This window comes from Myotis brandtii, unplaced genomic scaffold (assembly GCF_000412655.1).
Source record: "Myotis brandtii unplaced genomic scaffold, ASM41265v1 scaffold806, whole genome shotgun sequence".
NCBI classification, from domain to species: domain Eukaryota; kingdom Metazoa; phylum Chordata; class Mammalia; order Chiroptera; family Vespertilionidae; genus Myotis; species Myotis brandtii.
In genome coordinates this window covers 381439-397195 of record NW_005371249.1, presented here as the reverse complement: position 1 = coordinate 397195, position 15757 = coordinate 381439, and the positions used below count along the sequence as shown (strand labels likewise).

The window sequence follows — 15757 nt, the reverse complement described above, 5'->3', positions numbered from 1 at the left end:
TCTTGGTTCGTGGGTTGATGTTCAACTACTGAGCCACGCCAGCCAGGTTAAAGTAGATAGTTTTTAGTAATTAATAAATTTAGTTGGTAAACAGGAATAAGTTATAACAGAAATTTTGTATAACTTTTATGGAGAAAATTGTAAAGTTTCATTTAAGTCATAAGACCTAAATAAAATCTATGGACTAGAAGACTCCTCTAAAACTACAATAAACATTTAAAAATAAAGGCTGTGGTAAACTCATAAAGGAGAGGAAATAGGAAAGGAAGCAATGACAATAACATTTTTAAATCTGGAAAGTAGGTAAATGAGTGGCAACTGACTTAGCAACTTACTTTGACTTAATACAAAGAAAGCTGAATCCTAGGCTGGCAGTGGGGAAAAGTTAAGAGCTTAAGACAATTTATACACAATCCTCAAAAATCAGAGGGATTGCCCTAATCGGTTTGGCTCAGTGGATAGAGCGTCGGCCTGCGGACTCAAGGGTCCCAGGTTCGATTCCGGTCAAGGGCATGTACCTTGGTTGCGGGCACATCCCCAGTAGGGAGTGTGCAGGAGGCAGCTGATCGATGTTTCTCTCTCATCGATGTTTCTAACTCTCTATCCCTCTCCCTTCCTCTCTGTAAAAAATTAATAAAATATATATTTTTAAAAATCAGAGGGATTAGCAACTCTGGATACTCTGTAATAGAAGGGGTAGCTAAAGTAAGGATTCAAGTGAAAGATATTTGAGAACTTGTGTTTCTTTCCTTAATCCATATCACTGGGTAATTGATTGACCTTCTTCATTTCAAAAGAAGTTTCAAATTTTATCCTCTAAAGAGAATAAAATAGAGAATCTCTGTAGTAAAAGATGCAGACACAGTTAAAGGCTTTGTTACTTTACCAAAATCAGGGATACTGACTTACCATATGCCTACTGAATATTGAATTCAGAGACCCTTAGCTTCTTTCAGTTAATGAACCAAAGATACAGTAGGAGTTCCTCAAAAAATGGCTTCACCCTACATAATGAAGCTCAGCTTGTCCCAGCACTCAAGAGTTCCCAATCAGCTTTCTAGTTCCCCACTCAATTATGAGCAGACAGCTTAAGATAGACATTTGAGAAAAGCTTCTAATGTAAAGACCTACACAAATGGGGAAATATTTTGGAGGAAATAGAAACTACATAAGGAAAAGAAAACTTAAAATTTTAAAACCCTATCAATATTGTTGGAGAGATAAGAAAATACCTTTTATGCTTGAAGCATTGAATGTTGACTGAAGGATGCATCAGAGTAGAGAAATAGAAGGGACTTTTAACGAACTGGTATTGTTCCAGTTCTTAACAGGAGTGATGAGTGATTGGTGTTCATTTGTCTTCAAACTCCTTATATGTTTATGTACTTTTCTGTAGGTTTGATACAATTCACAATTTTAAAAATAATTAACAAAAAAAGTAAAAGGAGGAATAAAAAAATAGGGAAGGAATTAAAAAAAGAGCCAGATAGAAGTAAAAAAAAAAAAAACTATGGAAATTTAAAAACACATAGGATGGGTCAAGTAGCAGATTAGACACAACTTTAAAAAAATAGGTTGAAATATAGATATTGAAAAACTACCCAGAATGCAACAAATGGAAATAAGGAGATATAAAACATGAAAGAGCAAGTATGACAGGAGGAGAATGAAATGTGAATGTTTCTAACATCTATTTGGAGCTTTAAAAGAATAGAGAAAATAGGTGAGAGGCAATATTGGAATAAAGATAGAGAATTTTCCAGAATATATGAATAACATGAATCTTAAGATGTAGAAAGTTAAATGAATCCCTATAAATAGAAAGAAATCCAAATTTGTACATATCAGAGTGAAAGTGGAGTACTCCAAAGACAAAGAGAAGATCAATCAGAGGGAAAAAAAAGAAGTTATCTAAAGCAACAATGAGACTGATAGCAGACTTAAAAATAGCAACAATGGAAGCCAGAACTTGGTGGAATATCCTTGATATTCAGAAAGAAATAACTATCAACCTAAAGGTATATGCTCAGCTAAATTTTTAATATAAAAGAGTAAAATAAAGATTTTCAGAATAATAAAAAGTGAGTCTACTTTAACAAAGTCTTTAAATATATATATATTAGAGGGCTGATACACGAAATTCGTGCAAGGGGCTTGGCCCTCGCAGCCCTAGCTTCGTCTGGAAGGTCGTCCAGAAGGACGTCCAGAAGGTCATTTGGCCATCCGGTCTAATTAGCATATTATGCATATATATATATTAGAAAGGAAGAATAATCTAAAAAGGGAAATTAGAGATGAAAGTGAATGGTGAGCAAAAGAATTAATCATGTGTAAGTCTAATCGTGTAATTTAGACTGACTGTAAATTGTAGTTTGAAGGGCAAAAACATGACTATCACTGAATCCTTATATTCATGATAACTCTAGGTTTTGTTGGTTTGGTTTCTTCTATAGGTGTACAGAAGATGGGTGTCCACATAAGAAATTTTTCCACACACGTTTTCTCATGCGAATGAGATTAACACCAGATTGTTCCAAAATGTTGATCTCAACATCCTCTGGATATCTCTTGATTTTGCACGATCTTGACTTAACCAAGTCTTTAGAAGTAGGCAGCTATCCCATTTTGAGAGCAAGAAGAACTACATCAAGTTCAGGTAAGCTTTTCTTTTTTGAAGAATTTTCCAAAGAATCTCAGACATAGGGATGTTATCTTCCATTCTGAGAATGATAGCAGGAAGAAGGGAAGACAATTAAAAGACATTCTTTGGAAAGGTCAGTGAGAGCTTTTTCTCATGGAAATATAATTATCTATATGTATCTCTGACATAGCATTAATTTGTGCCTCTGATCACAAATGATCTAGGAAGAATAACTGCTAACTCTAAAAATATTTCCATTAGCATTATGCTAGCCAGAAAACCTTTCATCAGTATTTCTAAATTATCACTATCTCAAAAATTAATGATGATCTGAGGTAGTATCAATTTTTTTAAGTTCTGGAACCCACTAGAGCTTTTAAGTTATAGTCAATATGGAATTTTAGTTTTAATTCTGTAGTGTATCCTAGACTTCCAAATGCTCAGACACAGGTAGCCAGGGCCATCTTACCTCATGACCTCTAAACATCCTCTTGCTGAGGTCCTGTTCCTTCTTCTATTGCTGATTCCATCGGACTTAAGTGCAACTGGGGCTCAGAAAAATCTGTGCACTATAATTTATCCACATTATGTGATAGAAACTGTATTTCATCTACCTTTGGGAAAAAGAGGGCTGATCTGGGAACATACCCACTTGGAACACATAATGTTCATAAAATGTTATTAAAAATTAGCTTCAAATGGTTAGACTCTTTCTCCTGTGTGCATAGGGCCATTTCTTTGGGAATGTGTAGGCCTCATTGTACTGCAACTGCCCAATTGCTAAAAGTAGAAATTTAGGTTTTACCAGTCTATTTGCAAGCAAGGGATATAATCCTTTTGGATTCAGATTTCTTTTTTCTGGTTAAACATTAATAATCAACTTTAGCTTTCTGAGAAGCAGTGATTTAAAGGCCTAGTTGGCATTTTGTAATTAAAAAACTAAGTAGGTTTTCTGACCTCTAAGGGTAATTCTGATACTTAATAACATCAAAAGGAGCTAATTTAATAAGAAGCTCCCACAGAAGTGTGGGGCCACTAGAAAAGTGTGATGAAATAGAGATTGCTCTTTAGAGTACTACATCAAACTTAGCTATCTGATATTCATTTTATTTTCCACAGATTTCAATGTAAAATTTGTACTGCACTTCAAAGATAGTATTCACATAATTTCAAGAATGATAATAGAAGTTTTTGCTATGCTTTAAGAAAGATCTGTTCATGTTCTCGGTAATGAGCCTGTTGTTTGGACCCTATTCTAACATTAAACAATGGGCTAAACAGCTCAGTTTTCACTCTTATTGATATTTTTTATTCCATTTCATTACACAAATGATGCGGAACAAATGATGCTCCTGTGTTTATTTTATATTTCACTTAAGCTAGTCATTGGTATAGAAGATTTTAGAAAGGGACTAGGCCTTAGATAGAACACTTCAGAGAGCTGTCCTATCTTAATCTTAATTATAATAAGCCAGTTTTAAGTGGACATGTACTTGCCATATTTCAGATGGATTTTAATAGTATGGCTCAAGTAGCTGATTAAAAAGTTAAAAGATATTACCAAAGTTTTGCTAGGTGTATTGTCAGAACTTTTTGTATTTTTAAGATCTGACCACTTCATCAAGTTCATCTGGTCCTAGAGTTTCTGGTTCACCTTGTCATCATAGTGATTCTAATTCATCTTCTGAGAAACACATGTCACGAGCCTCACAAAGAGAAGGTAGGTTAAAAGTTGGATGTTATAATCCTGCAACAAGTGTTTCTACCAAGTAGCTTGCTTTGGTTTCTTTAATCCATAAAATTAGCCAAAAAAGATGAGGCTGTTCCTTGCCCCCCTCAGTTATCCTTTTCAAAAAGCTAAACAGGGTCTCTGGGTTTGAGTATCTTGGGCTTAAATTGTAGTTGGAGATTAAACTTAGATTTTATTTCCTGGACTTGGCTTTGTGTAGTTTGGAGAGGAAGTAGTTGGGAAATATAGATCCCAATCAAGGTTACTATGGAAATTAAGTGCGATTATGCATGTGACAGTGCTGTATAAATATAAGAGGATATGTTTATTAGGTGCTTGTGAAAGTCATCTGGTTTCAGCCCAGTAGACTTTTTATCTGCCATTTCCTTCTCTGAGCAATGCCGGACAGGCTCAGAGGGCTGGTGGGACAAAGCGAGCTACAATCTGGCCCTGTTCTGCTTTCCCCCGTTTTCCCCAGCCAGTCTGGCAGAGCTAGCTGCTTAGCCTGTCCCTTCCATCTTCTAATTGAAATGCTTTCTCCCCATGCAGATTTCACCTACAGTCCCTCTCCAAACTAATTCACATCTAAACTCTTATAGCACGTTTTGTTTGTCCTCTTTATAGACTGATAGCCAGACACAGTTTTTTTTTGTAATTTGGGGTCACCTTTTGCTGATAAGCATGTTTCCTATCTAGCTATTTTTGGAAAGGATTATACATTAGATTTGTAATTTGTGTTTTCCCTAGGAGGCCTCACCTTTTAAGTGCTTGATAAATGCATACTTGATTATTTTTGCATGCTTATTTATGTGAGTAGAATGGTTTGAGCACCCTTCCTAACCTAACCTATAGCTTTATCCACTTTCTTCTGGATGCTGAAGATTGTGATGTTTCACTTTAAAGTTAAAAACTCTTCCTCTTGCCGAAACCGGTTTGGCTCAGTGGATAGAGCGTCGGCCTGCGGACTGAAAGGTCCCAGGTTTGATTCCGGTCAAGGGCATGTACCTGGGTTGCGGGCACATCCCCAGTGGGAGATGTGCAGGAGGCAGCTGATCGATGTTTCTCTCTCATCGATGTTTCTAACTATCTCTCTCCCTTCCTCTCTGTAAAAAAAAAATCAATAAAATATATTTTTTAAAAAAAACCTCTTCCTCTTAAATTTAGAGATTTATGCCCAGATGTGTAGCATTTCTTCTTTAATTTGTAGCAGAAACTTCTTTTACAGGTTCTGCCAGTTCTTCTCCTTCTTCCTTGGCTATGGGAAACAAGCCAAGGCTTTTTTTTTTTTTTTTTAATTGATTTCAGAGAGGAAAGGAGAGGGAGAGAGATAGAAACATCAATGAGAGAGTCACTGATCGGCTGTTCCTGCAAGCCCCCCACTGGGGATTGAGCCCACTACCCAGGCATGTGCCCTGGCCAGGAATCAAACCCTGACCTCCTGGTTCATAGATTGATGCTCAACCATGCCAGCCAGGCCAATCAAAGGCTCTTAATAACCACTGAAAAAAATCTTTATTGATTAACTAAACCGTCCATGAGAAAAGAGAAAATTTAAGAAGAATAGTTCACAAGCTGCTTGTTACTTTGGTAAACACCAAAACAAAACTATATAGCAGTTGTATGCTATGAAAAGTTACATCTGGGAGAAGAGATGATGTATTGGGAGCCTGGGCAGAGAGAACAAGAAAATTTGGGAGTGGAAAGAGAGAAGGTGGGCTTAGAGGTAAGGTTGCTCTAAATGTTGGAAACCCTGGGTCTTTAGGTGTCAGCATATGTTAGCACCATACTTTGGCAGATATGATGGCTGTAAAGAGCAGAGGCCTTCAAACTTATTTCAGGATTAAAACTATTTTTGACATGAAATTTGCTGTGGATTCTTAGGGATTTAGCACGAATAAAAGTGGAATAACTCTGGTTCAAGTGAAATTAGGGAAGCCCTTGACCTACCCCATCTCTACCTTGGTTTCCAGGTGGTTCCCCCCCTTTTGCCAGCTGTTGAGGAACCTCCAAGGAGCACAGCTTGGAAACCACTAGTTAGCTATTTAGAATGGGTTTATTTTCTGCTTTTGTTACAGATTTTCAAAATTAATTCTGGAAATAGGGATTTGTTTTTCTCGAAAATTAAAATTTAATCACATGTGAAATCATTATTTAGGTATAATTTGGTTGTAACAGTGTAATTTGGAGCGTCACAGGTTCCCATCAATGCTAGTAGTCTAAAAGGAATCTTTTAAAAGAAGGTACATCTTTTTTGAGAAACAGTTTGCAAAGGGTTTGACAGAAGGAGCTCATTATCTTCAAAGGAACTCCTTCCACAGGAAGAGAAGTGTTGAAATATTTCTCTTGATATTACACTTTTAAGCTGCTTTCTCACAATGTCTGTACAAGTGGTTCTTCACATATCCGAGGCAGATGACGTATCCCCAGTAGTAACAATGGCTCTCTGCAGCAGTCACTTGCCTTAGAGCTACGTAGAAGGAAATGATGGGCCATACCAGAGTACCAGGAGTATGTATGATTGGCAGTGTCTCCCACCCCTTGTTTTGACATGCTTCTGTGTGAGTGTCCTTCCTCGCCTCCAAAATTATACATCTATTTTTATTTACAGTACTGTCCTTGGTGGCCATAAGTCCCTCTCCTTGTACACATAGCCTTTTATTTATATAATGGCAGTCTTCATGGCTTCCAAGTATTTCCTTCTCTGAACCAGATCTTCTGAGATGAGAATTGTTATCTTTTACTTTTCCAGATTCCTCTCATGTCACATAACTTTGATTTTACTTAAATGAAGAGCTTTCTGAGATATAATCCAAATCAAATGGACCTCTAGTTAGTTTTAATGCATTAGCTTTAGGTCATTGGTGATTCTTGCTATAGGAACTTGGATTCTTTAGTTCTAGTCATACCCTTTCCCCATATCCTCACCCCAAAGACATACTCCGTACATTGAGGGCACTGTGGTTTTTTTTTTACATGTGGTAGCATAATGCAGACAAAGGAATGAAGGCATAGTGGCTGGCGGACAGAAATCAAAGCTTTTTTTTTTTTTAGAAATCAAAGCTTTTTAAGAAATATTTATTTTTTAAAGTATTTTTTTACTTTTTTATTGAATCCTATATAATAAAAGGGTGATATGCAAATTGACCCTAACAGCAGAAAGACTGGGAATGACTGGTCACTATGATACACACTGACCACCAGGGGGCAGACGCTCAATGCAGGAGCTGTTCCTTGGTGGTCAGTGCCCTCCCACAGGGGGAGCTCTGCTCAGCCACAAGCCAGGCTGATGGCTGCCAGTACAGCGGTGGTGGTGGGAGCCTCTCCCGCCTCCTCAGTAGCGCTAAGGATGTCCGACTGCAGCTTAGGCCTGCTCCCCGCTGGGAAGTGGACATCCCCCAAGGGATCCCAGACTGTGAGAGGGCACAGGCCGGGCTGAGGGACTCCCCCTCCCCCCCGAGTGCACAAATTTTTGTGTACCGGGCCTCTAGTTGGTTAATAAAACTATATAGGCTTTAGGTGTACAATTCTATAATACATTATCTGTATATTGTATTGTGTATTCACCACCTACAAAAATCAAGCTTTGAAAAGCTGCCTTAGTTCTTTGATAATACAAATCCTACATTCTAATTTTCTTGTATCTCAGGAGTTTCACCACGAAATAGTCTTGAAGTCTTAACCCCTAAAGTTCCTGGTGAGAGAGACCGTGGAAACTGCATCACATCTTTACAGCTGCACCCAAAAGGCTGGGCCACTCTTCTTCGGTGCTCAAGCAACACTGATGATCAGGAGGTACGGGCGGCAGGACTCCACCTTCAACAGGGCCGACTGAACAAAATGCCATGTGTGCTTGAACCCCTTCTTCCTCCCCTCTGGCCTGGGTGTGGCAAGCTGGGGAGTACTTTAAAGCAGTGATCAGCTCAGATTGTGCCCAGCTTTTAAATTCTTTTCTCCTTCATCTCATCATAAAAAGCCCTTTATATAGTAAACATAAGACTGAGATGTTTCAGCTAAGCTGGCTAACTGTGAGGTTTTGCTAAGCCAGTTGAGTATAATAATTTTCTCTTTTAAAAACCAGGGGAAACTTTGGAAAAGGAAGGAACTAAACTGAGACTAGGGGAAAAGGTCTTATATGACCTTATGATTTTCAGCACTCTGAAAAGCAGGAGTCCTTGCCCTAACCGGTTTGGCTCAGTGGATAGAGCATCGGCCTGCAGATCGAAGGGTCCCAGGTTCGATTCCGGTCAAGAGCATGTACCTTGGTTGCAGGCACATTCCCAGTAGGGGGTGTGCAGGAGGCAGCTGATCGATGTTTCTCTCTCATCGATGTTCTAACTCTCTATCTCTCTCCCTTCCTCTCTGTAAAAAATCAATAAAGTATATGTAAAAAAGAAAGAAAAGCAGGAGTCCTTTAAGAATCTCACTAGCTCTAGAATCTGCAACTGAGAAAAGGAGAGAAGAGAGCCATTGAAACGTGTAGGGGAGGTATTCTAGGGCTTGACTGTCTTAACCCTTGAATTTTTAAATATTAAAATTGTTACTTTCAGAAAAGGGAATTATTACTACAGAAGTCACACTGGCCTTTGTGAATAAAAGGCTTTAAAGCATCATAGTACAGAATAACGCTAGCTTATGAAGATAAGAGGGTACAAGGCTACAAGTTCATTAGTTGCAAGAGGGGTAGCATTCATCTAAATGATTTCTTACAGTTCTGTGGCTTTAGCATTTTGTTGAGTTGTGTGTTTTTTAAAGAAGCACTATTTGAGGCTCTATAACTTTGGTTTATCCCTCTCCTCTCTCCCTAGTGGACTTGTGTCTATGAATTCCAAGAAGGAGTTCCGGTACGACCTGTCTCACCTCGCTGTTCTCTACGACTGACTCATTACATTGAAGAAGCCAATGTAGGCAGGGGTTATATCAAAGAACTTTGCTTCAGCCCTGATGGGCGAATGGTTTCTTCCCCACATGCCTATGGGATTCGATTGTTGGGATTTGACAAACAGTGCAGTGAACTTATTGACTGTTTGCCCAAAGAAGCCAGTCCCTTGCGGGTGATCCGTTCTCTGTACTCTCATAAAGATGTTGTACTGACGACAAAGTTCTCCCCAACACATTGTCAGATTGCCTCAGGGTGCCTTAGTGGACGGGTTTCTTTGTATCAGCCAAAGTTTTAGGCACAACTTACAACAAAATAAGCAACTCTTCTGGTGTTTGACATATAAATTGCTTCAATTGAGGTGAAGTATTTTCTTTTTTAGAAGATCTTAAAAGTTTGGGTCAAGATCCTGATTCTTATGAACACACCTGTGACCTGAGGACTTGGTCGTCCAGCATCATAGGGGCATTGCCAAGTTAGACTCTATGCAGCAGCATCTTTTGCAGCATTCCTCAGCTCCTGCTGATCTGTGCCACTGAACCCCAGTTCTGGTTATTTTGCATGTTAGCTCTTGTCGAGTTTCTTTCTTTTTTCTTTTTTGATTTTGGTGTGAATTTTGTGGACATTTAGCAGGAGTTTTGGTTGGGTTAGAAGAAATCTGTGACACTAGAATAAAACCCAAACGTTTGATGTTGGCATACTGATTGTTGAAAAAGAAATTTCATCTTCCCTTACCAGTATATTTGGTCTTTTAAAGTTGCTGTTATGTTTCTCAATAATGAGCACAGATAATGGCATTATTCTCATAACTATTGGATAGTCTTTCAACAAAATGTCTTTTAAGCTTCCTGTTAAAATTATACATATTTTTCACCATGAGAGGGTTTTGTTGTGACATTCTAGAAAAAATATTATCACCTCTCTGTAATTTACTTTACTTGTATGAATTTTAAAATCTCTAGCATGTGTCCTTACTTGGTATTTTGTTCCTGTCAACAGCATTAGGGAGGAAGAGGGGAGAAGGAATGAGCTTTGGTGGTTTCTGTTGTTTAGAAGAGAATTTATTTATTGGATTAGTACACTATCTGACCACAGAGTGATGAGGACAGTGTGGCTCAGATATTCTGTTTTCTCTGCCAGATTATTTGAATCACACAGGATGACGTTATAGTATTGGGGTGGAGGGGGAATCGAGAGTAAAGAGATGGGTTTTACTCTTATTTCTTTCATGAGCCAGATGGCACAAGGTCAACTCTTAGCATTAGTGAGAGGAGAACTTCTGTCCTCTTCAAGCTGTTGGCATGTGGTAGTCAGTGGCTTGGATGTCAAGACCGAGCTGATATGAAGACCTTTTGTTGTGTTTTGTTATGGAGCACAGCAAGTAAAAAGCATATAGCAGGGCTTGAGCCCAAGGCTGACTGCTCTGCTGAAGTAAGGGGCTTTCCTTTAGTCTCCTCCACTTTGAATGGTTTGGTGTTTAGAAGGGGTTTGCAAGAAGCTAGAATAATTTAAGTCACATGCTGGCTTTTTCCCTCTTAGATAACATTCTCTTAAGCCAGTTGCTCTCAAACATTAGGGTACATTATAATCATTGAGGAGCTTGTGAAAAATACAGAAAATGCCCTTACCTTAGGAGATTCTGATTCTGCCAGGGAGAAGACAGGAATCTGTATTTTAACAGGAACACCAAGTAACCTTTATTCAGATGGCCCCTGGATCACTGTTTATAAAACACTACCTTCAACATCAGTAAATACTTTTGTACCCATCAGGTGCTTAAGACAACTCCCAGAAGGTGTTTTGATTATTTTTTAATAAGTAAATGAAAGCAATTTTAGTGGTAGAAAATAACATAAAGTGAACTCAATTTCATTTTTTAAGGAATGAGAGAAGTGACTTGCCTAAGGTTATCCTAAAAAATTAGTGGCAGAGCCAGGACTCAAATTCAAGTCTCCTAATTCCTTGCTCAGGGCAATTTCTACTGTATTATGCTGTCTGTTAAAACAATGACTATGAACACTTTATTTTGTCTTTAATTTGTATTATTGTGAATACCCTTAAACTGGCTAAGACATTGGAAAAAGGAAGGCATGGGAGTAGATGCTGAGAATTCCAGCCATATGAAGAAAAGTATTTTAAATTTTATAGAAATGTTTAAGCAACCCAAATACATGAATAAAAATGACTGTTTTGGTTTTTTTTGTAGGACCTACCATACAGCCATTCACACATGTATAAAGGTTACATCTCACTTGGGACAATGTTGGCCCTAGGACAAATTTTTAAAATTAGATCAATTTACCATGGATGTTTAAAATTTGGAAATTTTTTCGTCATCAAAAAAATTATGACAAACTACAGTGGAAACACAGGTTTGACATAAACTTAAAAAAACACATTTAAAAGGAAGTTTTTGAGGCAAAAACACTTAATGTTAACATTAAAAATAAGCTACTGAGTGTAACAATTGTATTGATAATCAAAAGAAGTTTCCATAAATTGTATCACCTTTGGAGAGAGTTCCATGCTCATATTGCCCAGCTCTAAACTTCAGTCATGATTGTTTAACAACTATAGAGCATCTATCACGTGTCAAATAATGGACATACTTTACTACTAATCCTCACAGAAACCTTACAAGGTAGGTGGAGGAGTACCAATTTACTTTGGAGGAAATGGAGGGTCAGAAAATTTAAGTGATTTGCCTTAAGTCACAGAGCTGGGTGGCATCACTGGGATTCAAACCCTGGTCTGTTTTAGTCCAAAACCTGTGCTTATTACCCTCCCATTGTGCCCTTTGGTCGGTAAAGGATGGTAAACTGGCCGGTTAATTTACTTGTTTTGCATCCTCTGGAAGTTCTTTATTACAGCTGGCTTACCTTCTGCACCACGTAAAAGAACATTTACAAGATTAACAGTTTCCATTAGAATTAATACCATAAACTGCAGAGCATACATACAGTCCATTCCTAACTAAAAAACCCCAAGCAGGACATGTAACTGTAAAATAAAGAAAAATAGAGGATAAATAGCCTTATTAAAAAAAAAAAATAGAGCCGCACGGATGAAATGGGCTGTTAACCTTCGTTCTCTTTGAGGTATGGTCATGATCAAAAAGTCACCAGGGATATTAAGGAATTAAAAGTCCTCAGGAATGGTATGCTATTAAAGGAAATTACATCTTATAATTAAAAGGTCCCATTGCACTTACAGTGTAAAATCTAATGTAGTGTTTTTTACTCTAAATTTTATTTAGTCATTTTTATTCATGATAATTGGTAAACGTATTATAATTGGTAACATAGTATAATTATTGGGAAGTGTAGTATAAACTATACTTTGGTTTTAAAAAGCTTTCTGCAGAACAGTACCTTTATGGCAATGCTATGTTGAATGAGTTTAGGAACATCAAATGCATAGTAGTTCCTTATTTTCAATTGTGAAAATGAAGTGGCTAAAGCAGATGAGTTCTCTATTTTAATCTTTTGAAGATGTGTGTGGTCTTTTTCCTCAGAATCCCAAAGAACATGTATATTTTGTCATTTCTGCTTGTTACATCCTGAGAAGAAGCTATACCAAAAATTTTAGAAAAACAAGGAAAAGGTAGATCACACGTTCCCCATTTCTGTCTAGAACCAAGATCACATTATACTATTAGTATTAAAGTTTTGTTTGCTAAGAAAGGTGCAGTGTAGGAAAAATATTCTGAGAATCTTTTAAAAGCCTAATGTTTCCCAATTTGTCAGAATATATGGTATTGGCATCCATAAATACCTGTTAAACTTGTGTTTAGTAAGAGAAATATTCTGATAACTTACTAATGACAATCATCCCCATTTAGTGACCAGCAGTGACAGAGAGCTATGAAATTTCATTACATAATAAACTGTGTTGGTCATAAAGCATATATATGAATTTTTGGATAACTAATGCATATCTCTTAAGTGCCAAAATTTAAAACTTGTAATTCTTTTTGATGTGTTTCAAATATGTTAGTATATCTCCCTGCCTTCTTCTTAAACAGCATGCTCAGTATAATTCACTTTTTCATGATGAAAAGTAAAAGTTATATTCATGTATCATTACAAATATTCAGTGAGCTCTGATGTATATAAAATAATTCATAAAATGTAAAGGGCTATAACAAATATGAGTTAATATCAATTATTATAAAGTGATTCCCTCAGCCCTGAGGTATATGTAATCGTTTGCCTCAGATTGCTAGTGTTTTGTTTTTAATTTAAAAATGTTTTATATCTGCTAAGCAGTTTATTCTGTCTCCTTCCACACTATCTATATGCCTGCCTCTAAAAGATTCCCCACTTCTTCTAATGTGCTGTGTTCATGTTATGAGCTGGAACATGAGATAACCAAGCCTGCTTAGTGACTGCAGATCTGGACAAGCTCTGGGTACACAGGCTTTGAGATGGCTCTTTTGGTTGTTTACCACCTTTCTGACAGGTTCAGAATAACCTTCTGGATAATATAAGTTTCCAGTAAAGGCCTAACCTAGTGTTTCTTTTTTTCAGTTGCCACTAAATAAAATACTTCAAGCAAAGGGTGTTGCTAGATTAAGGAACAAACAGCAATGTACCAAAGAATAGCAAAGCAACAACAAAGGCTCTGTATTTGCACAGGGGTCTTACATGCTTTTAAGAAAAAAGAATACAGAGGGGAAAACAATGAAAATTAAATCCAGATAGACTTAAGAGTATTTTTTATGCCATTAAATAACTATTAAAATATATGCTTAAATTATCACATGTTGTTACAAAGACACAGTTTAGTCTCATTGCAGAATAAGATTGTACCAAAATTTATACTCTAAAGATGATTCCTAAGAATTTCTCCCATTCAAATGATAATAGAAATGATTATCAAAAGGAAAGTCTCAAATGTACCAGTATTCTCTCTTTAGTTATAAATGAATAAGCGGTAGTAATATGGGTTTTATCAAAGTTCCAAGGAACACATCTCACATACACACAGATCCTATATGTATGTGTAATAATGTCACTATAAATAAAAATGTCACCCAGAGGTAATAAAATAATTTTTAAATTTAAATCTGGTCTAACGTATTTAAAATAGAATTTTCAGCTTTCCTAAGTTTCTTCCTCACTTTTCATGGTTTTTACCTTAAAAAGGGAATATTGGAATTTTTTTTTTTTTTAATTCACTATATCTATTTCCAAACTGTGCTTTCTGGTAACTTTTAGATTCACATTTTCAGGAAATTTGGAATGCCCTATACAATATACTAGACACCAGGAAGTTTTCTCACTGGGCTCTGAAGTGCTGTAGTTCTTATGCTAGACTGTAAGCTCCCTGAGGGCAGGGACTGTCTTATTTATTCTTGTATTCTTGTACAGGATCTGACAGAGTAGTTGCTTCATAAATGGTTGTTGAATGAATCAAATGAACCTTCACCATATGTGGCCTCAAATTCCCATGAAGCCAGAATTATTCAGCACTAAAGGAATCCATCATTTATTATCACAGTGAACACACTGTGTGCATCAGAGTCATACCTGTGGTCAGAAAAGCTATGCCAACTCATTGATCTGGAAAACTGCAAGTTTAAGACTCAGTATTTCATTCAACAAACATTTGAATCCCTACCATATGCTTAGTCCAGTACTAGGGACCCAAGGGACTAAGGTTTTCGTATTCCATAGGTGCAGCTGAAACAGACTTCGATGCAGGGCGTGTGACCTGTGCAGGCATATAGGGCTCTGCACTGAGAAAGGTCCCATGCTTGGTTTAATGCTTGGCTAAAGCCATGTTGAAATTCTTAATTTTTTCAACAGGGGACCCACATTTTTATTGTGCACTGGGCTCATACATTATGTAGCTGGCCTGGCTTGGATATTATCATTTTGATATAATGGAAACAAAATAATCCTATATAATAAAAGCCTAATATGCTAGGTGTCTGGTCAACCAGTCGACCATTCAACCAATCAAAGCATAATATGCTAATGATATGCTAAGGCTGCTCAACTGCTAGCTATTATGTGCACTGACCACCAGGGGGCAGATGCTCCAACCGATAGTTTAGCTTGTTGCCGGGGTCTGGCTGATTGGGACTGGGTGAGACAGGGCTGGACACGCCCTGGAGCCCTTCTGCAGTCCTTCCCCAGCCCTGATGGTGCACTGGTGGGGTCCCTCGGCCTGGCCTGTGCCCTCTTGCAATCCGAGACCCCTCGGGGGATGTCGAAGAGCCGGTTTCGGCCTGACCTCTCAGGCCAGGCCGAGGGACCCCACTGGTGCACGAATTCATGCACTGGGCCTCTAGTAAGAATTATATTATCTTTTCACATTCATTGAACTAGCCATAGTGCATGATTTAATAAAATAACTTACAAAATTTAAAATTAAAACAGAAGTACTCCCTTCCCAACAAACTTTTTAAAAGATCAAATGTTTTTCATTTAAGAATTAGGAAAGCTTTCTAAACATGTAATTGGCTTTCACCTTTTCAATTGAATTATTTTTGTGTGTGTGTTTT

General features: G+C 37.4%; 1 protein-coding gene across 1 annotated transcript in view; it reads left to right on the top strand.

The window, feature by feature from the left end:
• Positions 1-14313, top strand: part of DCAF10 (DDB1 and CUL4 associated factor 10) — a 37527-nt gene extending 23214 nt beyond the window's left edge. The window contains exons 4-7 of the mRNA XM_005884020.2: positions 2454-2656; positions 4248-4361; positions 8017-8162; positions 9176-14313. Coding sequence (XP_005884082.1) covers positions 2454-2656; positions 4248-4361; positions 8017-8162; positions 9176-9544 — 832 coding nt within the window. The 3' untranslated portion in view covers positions 9545-14313. The remainder of the gene's footprint in view (positions 1-2453; positions 2657-4247; positions 4362-8016; positions 8163-9175) is intronic.
• The last annotated feature ends 1444 nt before the right edge of the window (positions 14314-15757 follow it).